The sequence below is a fragment of the Mustela putorius genome, unplaced genomic scaffold (assembly GCF_011764305.1).
Source record: "Mustela putorius furo isolate JIRA1106 unplaced genomic scaffold, ASM1176430v1.1 tig00001075_pilon_pilon_pilon, whole genome shotgun sequence".
NCBI classification, from domain to species: Eukaryota; Metazoa; Chordata; class Mammalia; order Carnivora; family Mustelidae; genus Mustela; species Mustela putorius.
In genome coordinates this window covers 2,309,744-2,328,075 of record NW_025421560.1, presented here as the reverse complement: position 1 = coordinate 2,328,075, position 18,332 = coordinate 2,309,744, and the positions used below count along the sequence as shown (strand labels likewise).

Below are 18,332 nucleotides of genomic sequence, written 5' to 3'. Positions count from 1 at the left end.
TACCTTTGCGACAATGTGGGTGGCACTGCTGGGTAGACGCTAAGTGCAATAAGTTAGAGAGTGACAAATGCTGTACGATTTCACTCATATGTGGAATTTAAGAAACAAAACAGAGGGTTGTAGGGGGAAGAAGGGAAAAATAAAAGAAGATGAAATCAAAGAGGGAGACAAACCATTAGAGACTTTTAACTTCTTTTTAAGAAACAAACAGGGTTGCTGGAGGGGTGGGGGAGGGGGCCGGGGTAACGGCACAGATGCCCTGAGCACCGGGTGTTACATGCCGCTACGAATCACCGACCTCTGCATCTGAAACTAATAACACACTCCATGTTAATTAATTGAACTTAAATAAAATAGCATTTAAAATGTAAAAAAAGCAATGTTTGTGCATGCCTAGGCAAGGTTTCCGTGCAACCATGAGGTGCTGGCATGTCCATTGGCAGGAGTGACCACAGCACACCACGTGCGTCTGGCTGGAACCCGGGGCTGCACACTCAATGTTTCAAAGGTGGTGACCCTGACGTTTTGCACCGCCGTTTGTGATGACCTGGTATCTGATGTCTTTTCCCCAGGAGCCGTGGAGCACACAGCACATCCCGGCGCTGTTCTCAGCCTTCTGTGGCCTCTTGGTTGCGCTTTCCTACCATCTGAGCAGGCAGAGCAGTGACCCCTCTGTGCTCCTGTGAGTAACACGCACACCGCCAGGCCTGGGTCCCACCACCCCGCCTTGTCACGGAGTAGGGAGTTGGACTCTGGCCGCTCACCTAGCCAGCCACCGGGGAGGGTAGGAGAAAGGCAGGCCGGACCCAACACTGAGGAAAATCAGGGGTCAACTTTCAGCACACATGTCCCCTTTGCTCTGCTGCTTTTGGAGTAAAATGCACAGGACCGGGAGCAGAGGCTGCTAGACTTCCCCTTGGGTGAACTGTGTGGGCTGCTCCCACCTCAACAAGGGTCCTTTCGGGGTCCCTTAAGCAGCATCACCAGGTGATTATTTTGAGGACCTGACCCTGGTATCTCTGAAAGGTTTGTGTCTCGTTCTGTTGCTTTGGGTTCCTAACATGGTGGGGCTCTCTGGGTTCAAAGTGAAGTTCGTGCCTACATTTCAAAGGTATTTAATAACCATCTTCAGTCACTTCAGATATACTTTCCCATCTCTCCTTTAATCTCGTCTTTTGAATCTTTGAGAAATACGCCCTTTGGAAGTGGAAATGCTTCATGGGATGTGAGAGTTTCCGATATCAACTTATCAATCGTGATCAGATAATCAGTCATCTTGTGTAATTTTTCCCAACTTAGGGAATATTTGGGTGGCCCTAGCTCTTTGCAGGCCAGAGAAAACCAGCATTTTACACTGCCCATGTGTAGCAAAATGAAAGGCACAGAAAATGGACAAAAGTTAAATATGGTTTGCACAGTTTTTCCTCTCAAATATTTTTGCTGAAGTGTTGCATTTTGCTGCCTTTTTTTTTTTTTTTTTTTGAGGCTGAAGGCTGGTGGGCTGATGAAACAGAGTCTCTGTGAGCTTAAGCTGCTGGCAGTCAGGGTACCCATACCCCGGACTTGACTCTCACGAGGAGGGAATCTGAAAATCCAAACGGGATATTTGTGATGACTTGACCTGTACCTCTTTTCCTTTATTATGAATTGGTTAAAGGAGAGAGCCCCTGCTGCTGTCAGCAGGGAGTGGAAGTGGAAGGAAGTTGGGGAACTTCCAGGAAGTTGGGAGTGGAAGCTGTCAGGAGAGGCGGTTTACTCAAACATTGTAGTACGCGCATACTTTGAATAGTAACAGCTGTGCGTTTGCTCCTTTTCAGGTCCTTTATTCCCTGTAGATTGCTTCCTAAATTTTTACACCCAAGCCTGGAAGAGCTGGCCGCAGACCCTCTCCCCAAGAAGATGCAGGAGTCCGTGGTGAGATACTTGTGTTGTATGATGCATGTAAGGGTTTTGCTCAACCTGGCGTGGAAACTTGTGGGCAAAGCTCAGGTCCTCAGTGGGGCTCCCCCAGTCAGGAAGGAGTCACCAGTGTGGGAAGAGGGGCCTTGTTTTGGTCTGCAGCCCACATGACACAGGGACGGTGGAGCTGCCTGGAGTGTGTGGCCGCTTCTTAAGCCTCTGGGAGGCCGATGGCTGTGCCTGCCCTGGGCTCTCTGGGTCCTCAGTGGATGGCGGGTGCTGGGCTCCTCCAGGGAAACAAGGTCACTCCACTCCGCCCCCTGCTGGCAGCAAGCGGCAGGCCAGTGTGGACCAGTCTGAGTCGCTCAGAGAAACCTTCTGCCATGCTTGTTCCTGAGGTGCTCTGGGCAGCCCCTCCACCCTTTCTTGCCTCAGCCTGAAGCTGAGATCCCATACTCTGCCCATGTTCAAGGCTGAACTTTGCACAGCCTTCATTAGGAGCCCTTGGGTTTTAAGACTTAACATCTGGGATGTGGGAGATGAGAGCCTTGACAGTGATTGAAGCCCACGAAGTGAAAGGAAAGAATGAAAGAAGGAAGTAGGAACAGAACACAAAGACTGCTCTTTGTCTACCAGGACAATGGCTTGAGGGCGGTTTCAGAAAGCCTTGGAGCAGGGATAGCTCTTTGGTATGAACTCCCAAACATTATTCCTTTGAAAAGTAAGTGCTCCTTGATGATGTACTCTCCTAGGCATGTGCGTGTTGAGCTTGCAGAGAACGGACTGCTGTCTCGCAGGCATGCTTGTCCTGTGTTTTTATTAGGAAGAGCAGACCAACAGAACAGAAGTTAATGACCCAAGGATCCCATGCTCCTCCAGCCAGGAACGGCCTGTCTGTCCGGCTTGGTATCCACGGTGCCAGCACCCAACGCGTACTATATCGCATTGAATTTAGACAAGTTAAACTGCAGTCCACAATTTTAAGACAATGTTCAGGACTCAGTCAACATGATAATAGGGTAAAAAATTCAGACTCAGCTGCCAGGTGCCTTTGAATGCGGCTGGAGGGGAAGCTGGAGGTTGAAGGGCCTTTTTTGCCATCACCAAGGAACTAAAGGGAGGTCACTATGAATAAGGGCGTGGATCATGAATTTTAAAAGCAGCAGTATGTTTGCAAAGCAGGGTGGTAGGTGAACCTATGGGGCTGATGGGATGGCAGCTAAAAAGGGTGGAAAACATTTGAGATTGAAGCATAGATAGCATCAGCAACCTGATCTCTAAAGCTGACACCAGGAAATTTGGCAAGGTCAAACTGTCACTGCTGGGTCAGTTTCTCTAAAAGCCAGGGAATGGCCTGATGTCAACACGAAAGTTCTCCCATGGAAGTCTGAGAAAAACTGTTCTCCCCAGATGTTCCTTGATTTCATGAATGATGACGATGCTTTCTGATTTATTCCATTGAAAAATGATGTACGAATAGCGATGAAATCGACAAGCAATTTGCTTGGCAGATGCTGCTGGTGTTTCATTAGGATGAGTAGATGTGTTGAGCGAGGCGTTGCTTTAGTGAGTTTTCATCACTTGGACACGCTTTGTGTAATGCAGAGCACACACCTTGTAGGTGATCTAATGTGATGTGTATATTCTTTGCGCTGGAAAGTCTTCTGGTCTAATAAAAATATTTTAACAGAACTGCCAGATTCAGCTTTTACAGTTTGGTGCATAAAACCTTTTGTGCTCAGTGCAGTTACAAGCTTTCCCTTCTTGTCTCTGATTTTCTTTCTCTCTCTCTTTTTTTCTGAAAGATCTTAAAGGACTCATATTGCGCATGTGTGGCCCCTAACGAGCCTCCTTAAGTCAGGTTTCCAGCCCTTCCTCCTGTTCCAATGCATTCGGCCTGCAGTGGGGCCTGGGAACCTGCATGTTTACAAGACTGTCCCCAGAGACTGAGCTTTGAGGAACCTCGATCTAGAAATAGAGGTGCCCAGCACTCCATCCATGGTCCTATACATGCCCATATGTACAATGTTAGCTACGCACTCAGTTCATTACCAACATGCTGTAGTTAACAGCAATGTCAGCTTTCCGCTCCTGGCTCAGTGTCCCCTTATCCCCTGGCCTTAGGAGCCTGGTTTCTATCCTCACCCATCCTCACCAGTCTCTACCCTCTTCACCCATTCGTCTATGTTACTTCCATTGGATCTTTTTCTCAGTTCCTAGAAACAAAAAATAGAACAACAAAACAAACAGCCTCATTTTTATCTGTACAATTCAACCAGCTTCTTGTTAACCATTGGTTGAATCATCGGGTTTTTTCGGGGGCCGTGCTGTCTAGATCTGCTATGTTGTGCAGTGTGGGGCCAAGGCTTCTAAAGCTTCTTTTTAGGGTGAGAACATGAAGTACTACATAAGATGTCACAATGGATTTAAAATGTTCAATGTGCCAAGCGCCAGTTGATTAGTTAAACGTGTCTAGAATTACCAATAAAATAGGGAACCAAAACATTAACGTTATTGAATATTATTTTGGAAGTTCTGGCTCGTGTTAAGTCCTAAAAGAAAAAAAAAATGTAGATTACGTTATTGTATACATGTGGAATGCACAGAAAAGTTTATTAAAATTAATTATGATCAATTTGAGAATTCACTAATACCCTCAGAGACAAGGAAATTTAGAAAAGCAAGAGCATTCTAACACATTAGAAATAACCTTAGGAAATATAATGAAAACATGATCCTACTGACAATGGCAACAAAATATATGAATTGATAATAAGAGTGATTTTAACAAGTAGTGTCAGAAATGAAGAAAACCACCGCAGCTTATTAAAATGTAAATGAAGTTCCCAATAAGCGGTGATATATATACATAACCCGATTTGGGGTAGGAAGGTTGAGATTTATTAAATTACAATTCTTTCTAATAAACTTACAGGTTTAATATCATTCAAAACAGTTCCAGAGGAATTATATTCACAATTTGGGGAAATTATTCTAAGGTTCATTTAGAAGAATAGTCATTAATAATAGTTTTTTTTTTTTTTTAAATCTGAAAAAGAAGAATAAGAAAGAGGAACTTAACACTTGGGGATTTAAGAGTATATTATAAAGATTGAGTAAATCAGAAAAAAAAAAATGAGACACATCCAAGACCACAGAATGAGATCAGTGAACCAGTAAAACACAGAAAGGAGGCCAATTATTAATACAAATGTATTATGTGAAAATTAAATGTCACAATCAAGAATGGATTAATCAATGTATGGTGTCGAGGTCATTGTTAACAGTGGGAGGGAGAAACAAATTCTATGTGCCGATCCGTCACCGGACACCAATGTAAGTTAGAAAGACAAAGATCAAATGAGACTTTTCCATCTCTGAGTCTATGGCAAACTGAATTATTATAACCAAACTCTCTCCTGATTAAAACTGAAAATTCTGAATAAAATACAAAAAAAAAAAAAAAAAGTCCTTAGATGTGAGAAAAAATCTGACAAAAGGATAAGGAATTATTAAGTCAAAGTTTGAGTGAACAGGGGAACCAGGAGGAAGCAGAGCAGGAAGCTTCTTTTGCCTCAAGGACGTCTGCCCAGCGTGGGGTTGGGGGGGGGGTGTCCCTGAGCCTCAGTTGTCAACCCTCAAGCTGCGGGGGCAAGGGAAGTAAGAAACCAAAGCCCAAGGCTGCCCAGGCGGGTGCACAATGGGAGACTGTGTGCTCATGGGGCTGGATCCCCGAAGCGCCCACCCTCGGAGGTACGATGAACCAGAAGAAATCCCTCCGGTTCCCAGTGCCAGGGGAATGCAAGCAGATGGGCCTCGGCGTGGAGCAGAACAATGGAACCTTGGAGGCGCTGTGATCTGCCTCGGGTTTTCAGTCCCAGTTCTAACACCTGCATGGCACAAAACCCCTAAATTTAGGACTAGAGATTGAACAGGCCGTGAACTGGAAAAGGCACCTCAGGGCAAAACCAAATATTTGCTCCTCCTAGGTCTCCAGCGTTTCCCAAACCAGTTTTCTAAGGAAAATGAGCAGCTCTCAATAAGAAAAAAAAAAAAATTAACTACACAAGGAAACAAGGAACCAGCAGAAATAGGTCTTTAAGTACTTCACATACTGGAACTATCAGACACAGATTTTATTTTACTTATTTATTTTTAAAGATTTTATTTATTTGAGAGAGCATGAGAGAGAGAGAGCATGAGTGTTGGGGGTGGGGGGGGGCAGAGTTCAGAGGGAGAAGCAGTCTCCCTGATGAGCAAGGAGCTCGATCCCAGGACCCTGGGATCATGACCCCAGCCAAAGGCAGCCACTTAGCTGACTGAGCCACCCAGGTGCCCCTAGACACGTATTTTAAAAGAACTATACCTACTTTGTTTAACGGAATGAAAGGTAAAACTTATAGACAATAGAAAATAATAAAATGATATAGTATGTTTGAAAGAGAACCAAACAGACCTTCCTAACTAAAAAACCAGAAAATGAAGCAGCTGAACAAAACAACAGACACACACACACACACACACACACACACACACGACACATGTATGGAAGATTAGACACCCCTGATGAGAGAATTAGTGAACTAAAAGAAGAAAGTATCCAGGGATGTAACACTGACAAACAACTAAGAAATACAAAATAAAGATGAAGACATGTGAAAGAAAGAAGACCTAGCATAAAACGAATCCGAATTTCAGAGAAGCAGTGGGCGAGAGAGACCAGCACATCATCAATGTCTTATGAGATCCTATCTGAGAATTTTCCAGAAGTGATGAAAGGCACCGATCTGCAGATTCAAGCATCCCAGTGAAAGACAAGCAGAGGGAAATGTAAGAATCCACAGGGGACAAGCCATAGTGAGACCACAGACACCAAGGACTGAGACTGTCCTAAAGCAGTCAAACTGAACAGATTACATTCAAATGCATGACAAACAAAATCTCCCTTATCAGAATCAATTACAGAAGGCAGAAGTCTGATGTATTTAATGTTCTGTTAAAAAAACGTAACTGCCGGGAGGGGGTTGGGAGAAGGGGGGTGGGGTTATGGACATTGGGGAGGTTATGTGCTATGGTGAGTGCTGTGAAGTGTGTAAACCTGGCGATTCATAGACCTGTACCCCTGGGGGTAAAAATATATTATATGTTTATAAAAAATAAAAATTTAAATCAGAAAAAAAAAAAGTAACTGCCAAGATAGAATTCTAGGCCCAGTGAAAATCTCTTTTGAAGGAGGGCAAAATGAAAATATTTTAGGCAAAAGGAAGCTGAGAGACTCTCACTAAACGTAATGCTGAGACCATTCTACAGATGGTCTCAGATGGAAAGTCTAATTTTTGCATGAAAGCGCAAAGAGAAATTTAAGCAAACGTTCAGTTTATATAAAACCGTAAGAAGAGGATAACCTACAACTTTGGCTGGAAGGAGAAGTGGACACAAGTCTTAAAAATTCATAGTAATGTCTAGGAGACAAAGTTATGGATTAGCTCAAAACTGTGGTACGTGAAGGATGTATGTTGGAATGTTTCGTGTAACTGCTCAAGGAGTAGAAACGCAGCACGTAACTTCCTACTCTGTACAGAGGGAAAAATGGGATGATAAAAAAGAGTTCTTCATCAGTAACAAAACATAATAGGACTCCTGTGTGGCACTTCCAGATGGGTTATACAACCAACTGAGATGAGAAAACCTGAAAGTGCTTATAATCCTAATAAATAAAATCCTAAGTTATCTTTTGGATAATTCTAAGGTAGGAAAGACTTTTTCAAACAAGAAAAAAAAAAAGGAAGTTCATTACAGTTATGGCCTTTGATTTATCAAATAATAACCAAAAAGAGTATTAAAAAATAATACACAGAATGGGAAATGATTTTTTAAATATATGTAGTAGAGAAAGCACTAGTGTTGAGATGAAAATTGCTATATTAATCGATAAGAAAGCCAGATATCTCAATTAAAAATGGTCAAAATACACTTCACAAGGTAGGAAATAAAAACACCCCAAACCATGAATACACGTGTGAACTAATTAATAATCAGGAAACTCTACACTGAAACCACACTGAGTTACCATTTCATACTTCCTAGACTAACGGAAAATGAAAAGTTCCCACAATACTGTAGAGCAAGGGAATTCTTATGTACTGTTGATGGTAGTACAGTTAGTGTTTCTGTTTGGGAAACAATTAGCTATCATAAAGTTGAAGACACACAGCACACCCAGCAGTTCTGTTTCTGGATACTTACCCTGGAGTGAATCTTGCACTTTTGTACCAGAATACACATACGAGATTGTTCCTCATCTCGTTTATTCATAAGGGCCCTAAGCTGGAGCCGTTGGAAATGGCACCAACAGTGGAAGGCAACAGTGTTGCTTACTTGACATTCACGCAATGGCAGGGGTGAGTCTTAGCCACGACGTAATGTTGAACAAAGGAAGCAGGACACATCTGGTGCCATCTGTTGGGTGAAAATAGGCGAGCCAAACTGCTTACCTTGTGTACACAAGGAGCAAATCATTCTTGTTCAAAGAGTAAGAAACTTACTTTCACCACAGTCCAGGAAGTTGATATGGAGCCCCCAAGAGGGGAAAGAAGAGTTTGTGATCAGGAAGCCAGATAAGGAATTTCTTAGGTACTAGAAAGCTAGATTTCTTGAATCAGTTGATAGTTACTGAGATGTTCACGTTATAATTATTTTTTAAATTGTACATACATATTTTAACCACTTTCTTATATGCCTGGCCCACAATTTTAACAATTTAAAAGAAATTTTCAAAAAAGGATGAAATAAAATCAAACATTTATTCACATACTAGAAAGGGGATAATTTTCCAGGCTTGGAATCTATAAAATGAAAATAAATAAAACACTCACACATACACACACAGTTAGATGTGAGTACATAAAACTTTTAAATGTCTATAGGTTTAAAGGCAATAAAATTAAATAATTTGTTAAAATATTCGTTGCAAATTTGACAAAGTTAAATATATTTCTTATACTAACAACTCACAGTTTAATTTTCAAACTCTAATCATATGATATATATACGTGTATATATTTCATATAGAGATAAAATATTCACAAGTAATTGTGGAAATTATATTTAACCCTACTTTTACAGAAAGAAATGTAAAATAAATTTAGATTTTTTGGGGGTGGGGAGAGAAAACGTTTATGTGCATGATTGGGGGTGAGGGGCAGAGGGAGAAAATCTCAAGCAGGCCTCACACCCAGCATGGAGCTCAACCCAGGGCTCCACCTCACAACCTTGATATCCTGATCTGAGCTGAAATCAAGAGTCAGAAGTTTAACCAACTAAGCCACCCAGGTGCCCCGGATAGCATTCTTTTTGTCCACTCAGTCAGCACAGAATAAAATAATGATATTGCCAACTGGGACAAGATGAGATTTCTATATTGTTTATATTTGTGTAAATTATTAGAATCATCTGAGAAAGCATAATTTGTCAAGAATTTTCAAATTCATAACCTATAATATAGTAAATTGATTTGTCAGAGTTTTTCTAGAGAACGAACTTAAAATAGGAAAAAAAGATTTAGGTGCATAATGATCATGATTGCAGCATAATTCATCATGGTAAAACGTGGAAAACAATCTAATATCTAATAATCTAGCGGTCAGGAAATGCTTGCCTAAACATGGCACATTCAGTTTCATTTGTGAAATTAATGTTTTGCCTTTCCACTACGGCCCTGTTTGTATGTGTATGTGTGTGTATGTTTATTGCATCACAAGATAAAAAATTCGTCATTAAGTGACTATTAGTAAGTTTTATAATAATATACATACAGATAGTGCTTACAAAAGAAAGTACAGTTGAAAAATGTATAAAATTGCATGTAAACTATGATCAGACCTTTATAAAATATCCACAGATAATCCCACACACATCATGATGGCAGCTAGATCCATGCCTCAGCATTCTCAGGCAAGAATACTGGCCCAGAAAGCATAAAAATGCTAATGCTGTTAGTGTCAGGATATAATGATCACAAATGATCTATTTCCTTTCTTCTCTGTGTTGTAGAGGGCTGCAATATTATGTTATCCTATAATGAAAGCATTTATTCATACTAAAAAATTGCAGAGACCTAAATTTGCATTTTGTTCAAATACTTTGTACAATGATTTTTGCAATACCTGACATCCTGTGGTTCACTTTTAAGACTTAGGATATTTATCAAAATGAAGCGAAGATTCTAAACCTGTTGTTTAAATAAGTAATTCAAGAGACTTGGAGTTATTAGCCTTCAAGCATGTGGAGAAGAAAGGCAACACCAGCAATTCTCCTTTCATATAACAAAACTAAAGTAAAACCTCAGACATTCTTACATCTTTCAGTAACAGAGATGTGTAATATATATTAAAATCATCAAAGTCATTAGAGAACCAAAATTATAAATCTTTACAGTATTAAAGGCTGTTTTTGCAGGACACAAGAACAGTCTCTGAGGTCCGGGGGTTTTCAAGATTGCTTTTAAAAAGATAATATTATCATGTTTGTTATATGGTACTGCATTTAAGACACTCAATTCAATACACAAGAAAAAGAAAGGTTTGTAAGAATAAGTAGTTTTGGGGCACCTGGGTGGCTCAGTGGTTAAGTGTCTGCCTTTGGCTCAGGTCATGATCCCAGGGGTCCTGGCATCGAGCCCCACATTGGGCTCCCTGCTTGGCAGGAAGTCTGCTTCTCCCTCTCCCTCTGTTCCTCTCCCCTGTTTGTTCTCTCTCTTCCTTCCTCAAATAAATAAATAAATCTTTAAAAAAATTAACACTAACTTGAAAAATCTCAATAATTACCTTTTGCCATCATATTTGGTGACGAGTCTTTTCAAAACTTTGTCTATTTGCCACTGAGAATGGAGATGGAAAGAAATTGTTTGACTTCTTATCATTGATTTCTGAAGTTCCTTTTTCTTATTTTTAAATTTAAAAAAAATTTAAACTTATTTTAAATTTATTTTTTAATTTTAAATTTATTTTCTTATTTTAATGTTCTTTATATATTAATATAGATAGAAGTTCCTTGTTGGGTATATATTTTGCAATTATTTTTCTCAGTCCCTGGCTTGCCTTTTCATTTTGTAACAATGTATTTTTGAAGAGGAAAATGTTTAAAATTTTCATGAACTCCAATTTAATGACTTCTTTTCTTTTAAAATTCCACATTTTAATGTTCTATTTAAGAAAGTTTTGCCAAACCCAAGGTTACTAAGATTTCCCCTTATGCTTTCTTTGATAAATCAATAGTTTAAATTCGGTTTATAATGTACATTGAGTTAAGTAAGTTTCATATCTGACATGAAGGAAATGTCAAGGTTTTTTTGTTGCTGTTTTGTTTTTTTGTAGATAGCTGTCCAGTTAGTTGCTCAATTCCATTTGCTGAAAAATTACCTTTCCCTCATTTAGGGGAAAGCTGTCATTTCACCTTGACTCTTTTGTTTAAAATCCCTTGACTGTATATATTTCGGTCTGGGCTCTTTTTTCTGTCCTCCTGATCTAGATATATTTTTGCTCCAATACCATCTCTTCATAATTCCTACGGCTTTGTCATAAGCCTTGAAATCAGATATTATATATCTTCCAATTTAGTTCTTCCTTTTCAAAGTTGTTTCTACCTTTTCTCAGACTGTTGCATTTCCAAGTAATTTTTGAACCAGCTTAGCAATTTGTACAAAAAAGTCCTATTAGGATTTGATTAGGATTCCACTGGATCTGTATATCAGTTTGGTAAGAATTGACTTCTTAGTAATACTGACTGAATCTTCCAATCCATGAACATGGTATATCTCTCCATTTATTTCTTGAGTTTCTTTCAGCAGGTTTTTGTAGTTTTGAATGTACAGGTTTTGTACATTTTTGTCAAATTTATCCCTAAGTATTTTATATTTTTTATGCTATTATAAGTGGTATTTTAAAAACTAAGTGTGTGAAATTATGGTCCACATCATTAGTCATTGGAAGAATGCAAATTAAAGCTATAATTAGCACTACATCAAGGTTTCTCAGCCTCACTGTTGACATCCTGAGCCTCATAATTCTGTGGTCAGGGACTGTCCTGTGCATTGTAGGGCATTTAGCTACATCCCTGGCCTCTATGCACCAGATGCCAAGGTCACTCTCCCTCTTCCTGAAATATAGTGGTCAGAAATGTCTCAGGACATTGCCAGATGTTCCTGAGGGGATAAAACTGTCCTTTTCTGGGAACTGTTACCGCACTACACAACCCTGGAATGGCTAAAATCAAGATTACTGACCATACGAAGGGTAGGCAAGGATATGGAGTAATTGGAACTCTCACACACTGCCAGTGAGAATGCAAAAAGGTTACAATGACTTTGGGAAACCGTGTGGCAGTTTATTTTCCTTTCTTTTTTAAAAAGATTTTATTTACTTATTTATGGGGGGGGGGTAGGGAGAGAGAGCATAAGGAAGCAGAGAGACAGGCAGACTGAGAGGGAGAAGAAGACTGCCTGTTGAGCAGAGAGCCAGACATGGGATTCAATCCCAGGACCCTGGGATCACAGCCGGAGACCAAAGGCAGCTGCTTAACTGACTGAGCCACCCAGGCACCCCTGTGTGGCAGTTTCTTAAGAAGTTAAGTATAAACCCACTATGTGTTCCAACCATTCTACTGAAAGCATTTACAAAGAGAAATAAGAGCACGTGTCCAGAGACATGGCCATGAATATTCATAGCTTTATTTGTAATCACCAAAAACTGGAAATATCTCAAATGTCTACCCACAGCTGTGTGCACACAAAGGAATATTACTCAGCTGTAAACAGCGGTGGCCTATTCATACAGACAACAACGTGGATTACTCTCAGAATAATGACACTGAGTGATTGAAGCCAGATCAGAGAAGGATACATTTTCTACAATTCCACTTATATCCCATTCTGGGGATGAGATAAACCATCGTGATGGTGCCGATCAGTGGTTTCCTGTGGACAGAGGAGACAAGGGGGCATAGGTTAGGAAAGGTTAGGGGAGGAAACTTGGGGGCATGATGGCTGTGCTACCTACCCTAATTATGATTATGGATTTCATGGGGACGTTCATATGTCAAAACTCACCAAGTGGTATTCTTTATACACATGCAGGGTTTTGTATGTCAGGCATATCTCCCTAGCCCTGCTTAAAAAATACAATACAGAAAAGAAATGGGCAGGAGGAACATTTGAATAAAAAAAGGCCCTGCAGTCCTTTGTATTTACAACGGATACTCATGACTCTGACAAAAATCAGTGGAATTCCCATATGTCATCCAACTGTGAAAAAAATAACCATCACCAGAGCTCATTCTCCCTCTTGCTTTCAGGAACCCAGAAATGTAACCCTCCTCTTCCCAGAAGTTGCCCCGATGGCCCACTTTGCCTTAGGCAGGATTCAAATTAGAATATTTGAGAAAATGTTTATCTTCCTTCTGGGTTAGCAGTCAGTAGTTTTTAAGTGACATAAAACCATGTCAGTAAGAAATAGGAAGGAAAAGTTAACTTCTCTTCATAGCCTAACGATTCAATGAGTTATACAGATCTTTCCTTCAGGAAAATCTGGCCTTTTGTAAATCTTTGCAATAAAAGTATACCTGAATTTTGGCCGTTCATTAATAGTAAATTTCTGGTGAAAACCTTGTGATCACAAAAATTTTATAGATTCAGAATGAAAAAAAAAAAAAACAAAACAAAAAATAATTTGCCCTGCTTAAAAATCAGGGAAATTCTTAACCACTTTTTAGCCATATTATTTATACCATTACTAAGAATAAATCTAGAAGTTAGTTTATCACTGTATGATTCTTCTCATATTCAATACCTGTATGTGAATTATAGAACAACTTTAGCAGATAAATGGACATTGAGAATGTATCTCTTCATTGTATTATTATTTTTAAAAGATTTTATTTATTTGAGAGTGAGAGTGTATGTATGTGCACACACACACATGAGGTGGGGAGGGGCAGAGGGGAGAGAAGACAGAGGGAGAGGGAGAGAGACGATCTTAAGCAGAGTCCCTGCTGAGTGTGGAGCCTGATGTGGGCTTGATCCCAACCCTGAGATCATGACCTGAGCTGAAATCAGCTGTCAGACGCTTAACCAACTGAGCCACCCAGGTGCCCCTCTTCACTGTATTATTAATTACTTTTACCAGGAGTGTTGATTTTTTCATCATATGGCTCCAGGTTCATTATTACTCCATTTAAGCTGTCTTTCTGATTTCTTCCCATCACTTTGGGTGCTAATTCACTCAGAAAGCCAGCAGTACGACTTGCAAGAATGCCGCATTTTAATTTTAAAAACAAGAAAAAAAGTGTAGGGAAACAGATGTACACAGATATAATTTTCTGGCACAGAACATTCAATACAATGATTTAAAAGGCATTATTCCCTTTCAGTATGAGATATTGATATATTTATAGCGATAGCTTCAGAGTTTTCCAGTGCATGGTACCTTAAAATGTTCAATAATTGTGTACTGCAAGTTAGCCTCTGTCAAAAGAAAAAATGTGATGGTCCCTTGTGTCTCTTTAAGATTTCTCAGCCAGGACTTTTGTGCTGGATTTGCACTAACAGGCCATCCTCCCTATGATATTCATGCAGTATTAATAACATCCTTTGGTCTAACATTGTTTTGTTTTCCCCTAGCCCCTGCTTACACCGCAATTTTATGTGATGGAAAATTATTAGCAACTTATTGACATTTTCATTTTCTGCATACATGTCCGTGATACATGATTTAAATGATTTGGAAGTGGCCTTTATTCAATCTGACTGGGGAATTAAACTGTGAAATCTTCTGGTCCAAAGAAATAAGTGAATGTGTAAGAGGCTTCTGTTTGGCAAACAGCCTGCATGTAAGCTCCACTGAAGCCAAGATGAACACTTTACCCTCCTTTACCAGACCATGGGCTCTTGTATTGAGAGCTCTTGTATGGGATCTTGGTGGTTCGTAGAGAAGAACCTTATGCCTTTTATACGCATAGAAAGCTTGTTTCCTGCTGTGGTTAGCAGGTGCAGGCTGACCTCGCCCTGTGCTTTCCCCTTTCCCCACCCTTTGCCTTGTTCTCACGGATGGCCCATCCCGTATGTGCCCCTGGGAGCACATCAGGTAAGTGATACGCCGGGAGAGTAGGGTGTCCAGAGTCAGTATCCTGTTCCCTGACTTGACCGGTGACTACAGAGTTGCTGAGAGAACAAAGAAAGGCAGACTTTACAGCTGGTTCTCTCTTTGCAGAAGGACATCTTAAAATCAGATCTCGTTATCTGCTCAGTGGCTGCTGTTCTGTCATTTGCCATCAGTGCCAGCACCGTGTTCCTGTCCTTGCGCGTACGTATCCATTCGACTTTATGCTCTCCTCTCCCCACCTTCTTAGCTTCCTTAACCACAGAGCCCGCTGTGGAGCTCCGGGGCATTGGCAGGATAGTGGAGCCGGAGGAGAAAAACAGGACACCAGCTAAGAGGTTTAAGGAACATCCCTGTGTGCTGCGAGGAGTTACACCCAAGATGAGAATTGGTTCACATGGCAGATTGGGTTCAAGTGCTTTATCCTTTGTCCTCCCACACCCGGGGAGCTGTGCTGTTTGTTAGAGCATCAGCCCACGTCCTGGGACCCAGTGGTAGTGAGACAGGCTGACGGCACCCTGCGGGGAGCAGAGACTGGAGGCATTAACACATCAGGAGTCAGACAGAGGTCCTGGAGCCAAAAGGAGCTTTGAAATATAATTTTCAGTTAGAAAAACAAGTGACGAGCTCTAGATGGGGTTTCTGGCTTGACATTCCAACAGTTACTCTCTCCGAGTGGAAGTATTACATGCTCAGGCGCTCCTTCCAACAAGGAAAGTCTGTTAGTTGCATTGGTTATTCTCAACCTCTTCTTCTTCTTTTTTTTTTTTTAATTAAACTTTTTATTTTTTATAAACATATATTTTTATCCCCCGGGGTACAGGTATGTGAATCACCAGGTTTACACACTTCACAGCACTCACCATAGCACATACCCTCCCCAATGTCCATAACCCCACCCCCCTTCTCCCAACCCCCTTCCCCCCAGCAACCCTCAGTTTGTTTTGTGAGATTAAGAGTCACTTATGGTTTGTCTACCTCCCGATCCCATCTTGTTTCATTGATTCTTCTCCGACCTCTTCTTTTAAAAACAACAGCAACAAAACCAAGAGCAGATTTCCCTTGGTCTTTGAACTTCCTGGGGACAGCTCTCAACGCCCCCCCCACCCCCCGCCCAGTCCCCAACTTAGTGACTCGCAACACAGGTGGGTTTTGCCTGGAAGAAATTTTTGGAAGCCTGTAACGAGAACTGGGGTTGCCTCTCTGTTCTGCTAGAGGGAAGAGGGTAAGGGCAGTAGCGTTATGGATTATTCACGGACGTCCCTCCCCTCTCCTGCGAGGCTAAACAATGAGATTTGCCCTCTTGTACCACAGCCATTTCTCAGTGTTGTGCTGTTTGCCCTGGCTGGCTCGGTGGGATTTGTGACCCATTATATGCTCCCTCAGCTCCGCAAGCACCATCCGTGGATGTGGATTGCACACCCCATTCTTAAAAACAGAGAGTATCAGCAACGGGAAGTGAGAGGTCAGTAATATATCCCTCGTTCAACACCAGTGGTGCAGCGGTAGGCATCCTTTATACCACAGTGTGCACAATTTATGTGAATGTCTGAATGCCTTGGAACTATGTATTTAAGAATGATTACATGTTACGTTATATTGTTAGATGTTACATTATATCTATCTTACCATTATTTTAAAAAAGGAGACTGTGTACCTTGGAGTATACAGTATTGTTTCAGAAAAGAAAGCTAAAATGGAGTGAATGTGAACTCTGTTGTATAAAAACAGTACTTGGTTATTTAGTATTGGGGAAGATTAATTTATATCATTCCGACCTCAAGATTATGCTGCTCAAGCTTAAGTTGGCTGGGGACCGGGAAGAACACCTCGCTGCCCTCCCATCCTCTACAAAGCTTTTTTTTGGGGGGGGGGGGGCGGTGCGGCTGGGGGGGACGTAGCAGAAACTGCTGAACCTTTCGGACCTCTGAACCCTTGAACTTCGCTTCACTGGCTCTGGTTACTTAGACCTAGACCCATACTTGATTGCTTTAGGAGTTCTCGGGGCTATTTCTAGTCATAATCTAGACAGTGTCAGAGCTTCTAGGTAAGGAATCTCGGGAATTTCTCTGGTAGCTCTTCCCTTGCTCTGTGATCAATGGATGGCAGAAGGATTGATTTATCCCCATTTTCAGACACACTGAAGGCATTGGTCGGAGTTTATAGCTATAGTTTATAATGAGCTAGCACTGGGTATAACTTTATAGCCCTTTGTACCCCCTCTGTTGTAGAGGGACACAGTCAGTTGTCATCCCGTCCAAGCACATGGGTATGTGAGTGGGGCCAGGACTGCTGAGCTGTGAGTGGACTGGACTCAAAAGGCTGGTCAGCAGCAACTTTGGTGAACTAGTGTGACAAAGGGAAAAGGGGGCAAAATAATCTAAGAATGAAGACGCAGAAGAATCACTTAAAATGGTGTTAAGAGCATTTCGTCAAGGAGCATCTCGGGGTGGGTATGAGGAGCTGTCTTGATCTAAAACAGCCGACTCGGGAAAAGTGTAGATCATTTGGTAGAGAGACATGGCCTCATGGGTTTGCCGCCCAGATAGGGTTCGGAAGGTGGAGAAGGGTCATCACCCCAAATGTCCTGCCCTCAGAGACTTCCCCTTCCCACCTGCAACACCAGCAGCTCCCTTAAGGGTGAAATCTTAATATATTCGTGCTTAATATTTATATATATTCATGTATACATATGTGTATATTTTAATTAAATTACTACATATAATATACATTTTTTTAATGTTCTGTTCGATGTCAGGTGCTACTTTAATATAAATGATTGTCAGTATTATGAAACCTGAAGGAAGATGGGCTCAGAGCAGGGAAGTGTGTACAGCTAGTTCATGTTACAGCTCGCTGTGGAGAGAGGCACGTCCCAGACAGGTGCCTGCTGGTGGCCACGTAGAGCAACCAGAGGAAACTGATTTCTACAGAGCTTCTGAAAGTATTAAGATCACATCCCCCTCTCATCTTCCGAATCTTTAGGAAGACTAAGTTTTGGGGTGAAATTTGTGGAATTTGGGGGAGGTGTTGTTATTTTGGCATCATTGATCTTGGGTGGAGATTTGAAGTATGAGGCTTTGCCTCGAGAGGCTGCATGCCTATCTGTATCCATATCAACTACCCCTCCCTCTGCTTAGCTCTTTGGATGCCCTGGGATGAGCACAGAGAACTTGTCCAATTGAGAGAGAGAACAGCAAGACAGATGGGGCTCAGGCTCAGCTTTCCGTGGTTGTTCAGAGTGTGGAGTTCACAGGGACGATATGGAATTCAGCAGTAAGG

The 18,332-nt window shown here is 41.3% G+C and overlaps 1 protein-coding gene across 1 annotated transcript in view; it reads left to right on the top strand.

The window, feature by feature from the left end:
- The window catches only part of PCNX2 (pecanex 2), a 288,518-nt gene that overhangs the window by 125,364 nt on the left and 144,822 nt on the right, over positions 1 to 18,332 (top strand). The window contains 4 exon segments of the mRNA XM_045087258.1: positions 573 to 682; positions 1,818 to 1,914; positions 15,162 to 15,254; positions 16,365 to 16,515. Coding sequence (XP_044943193.1) covers positions 573 to 682; positions 1,818 to 1,914; positions 15,162 to 15,254; positions 16,365 to 16,515 — 451 coding nt within the window.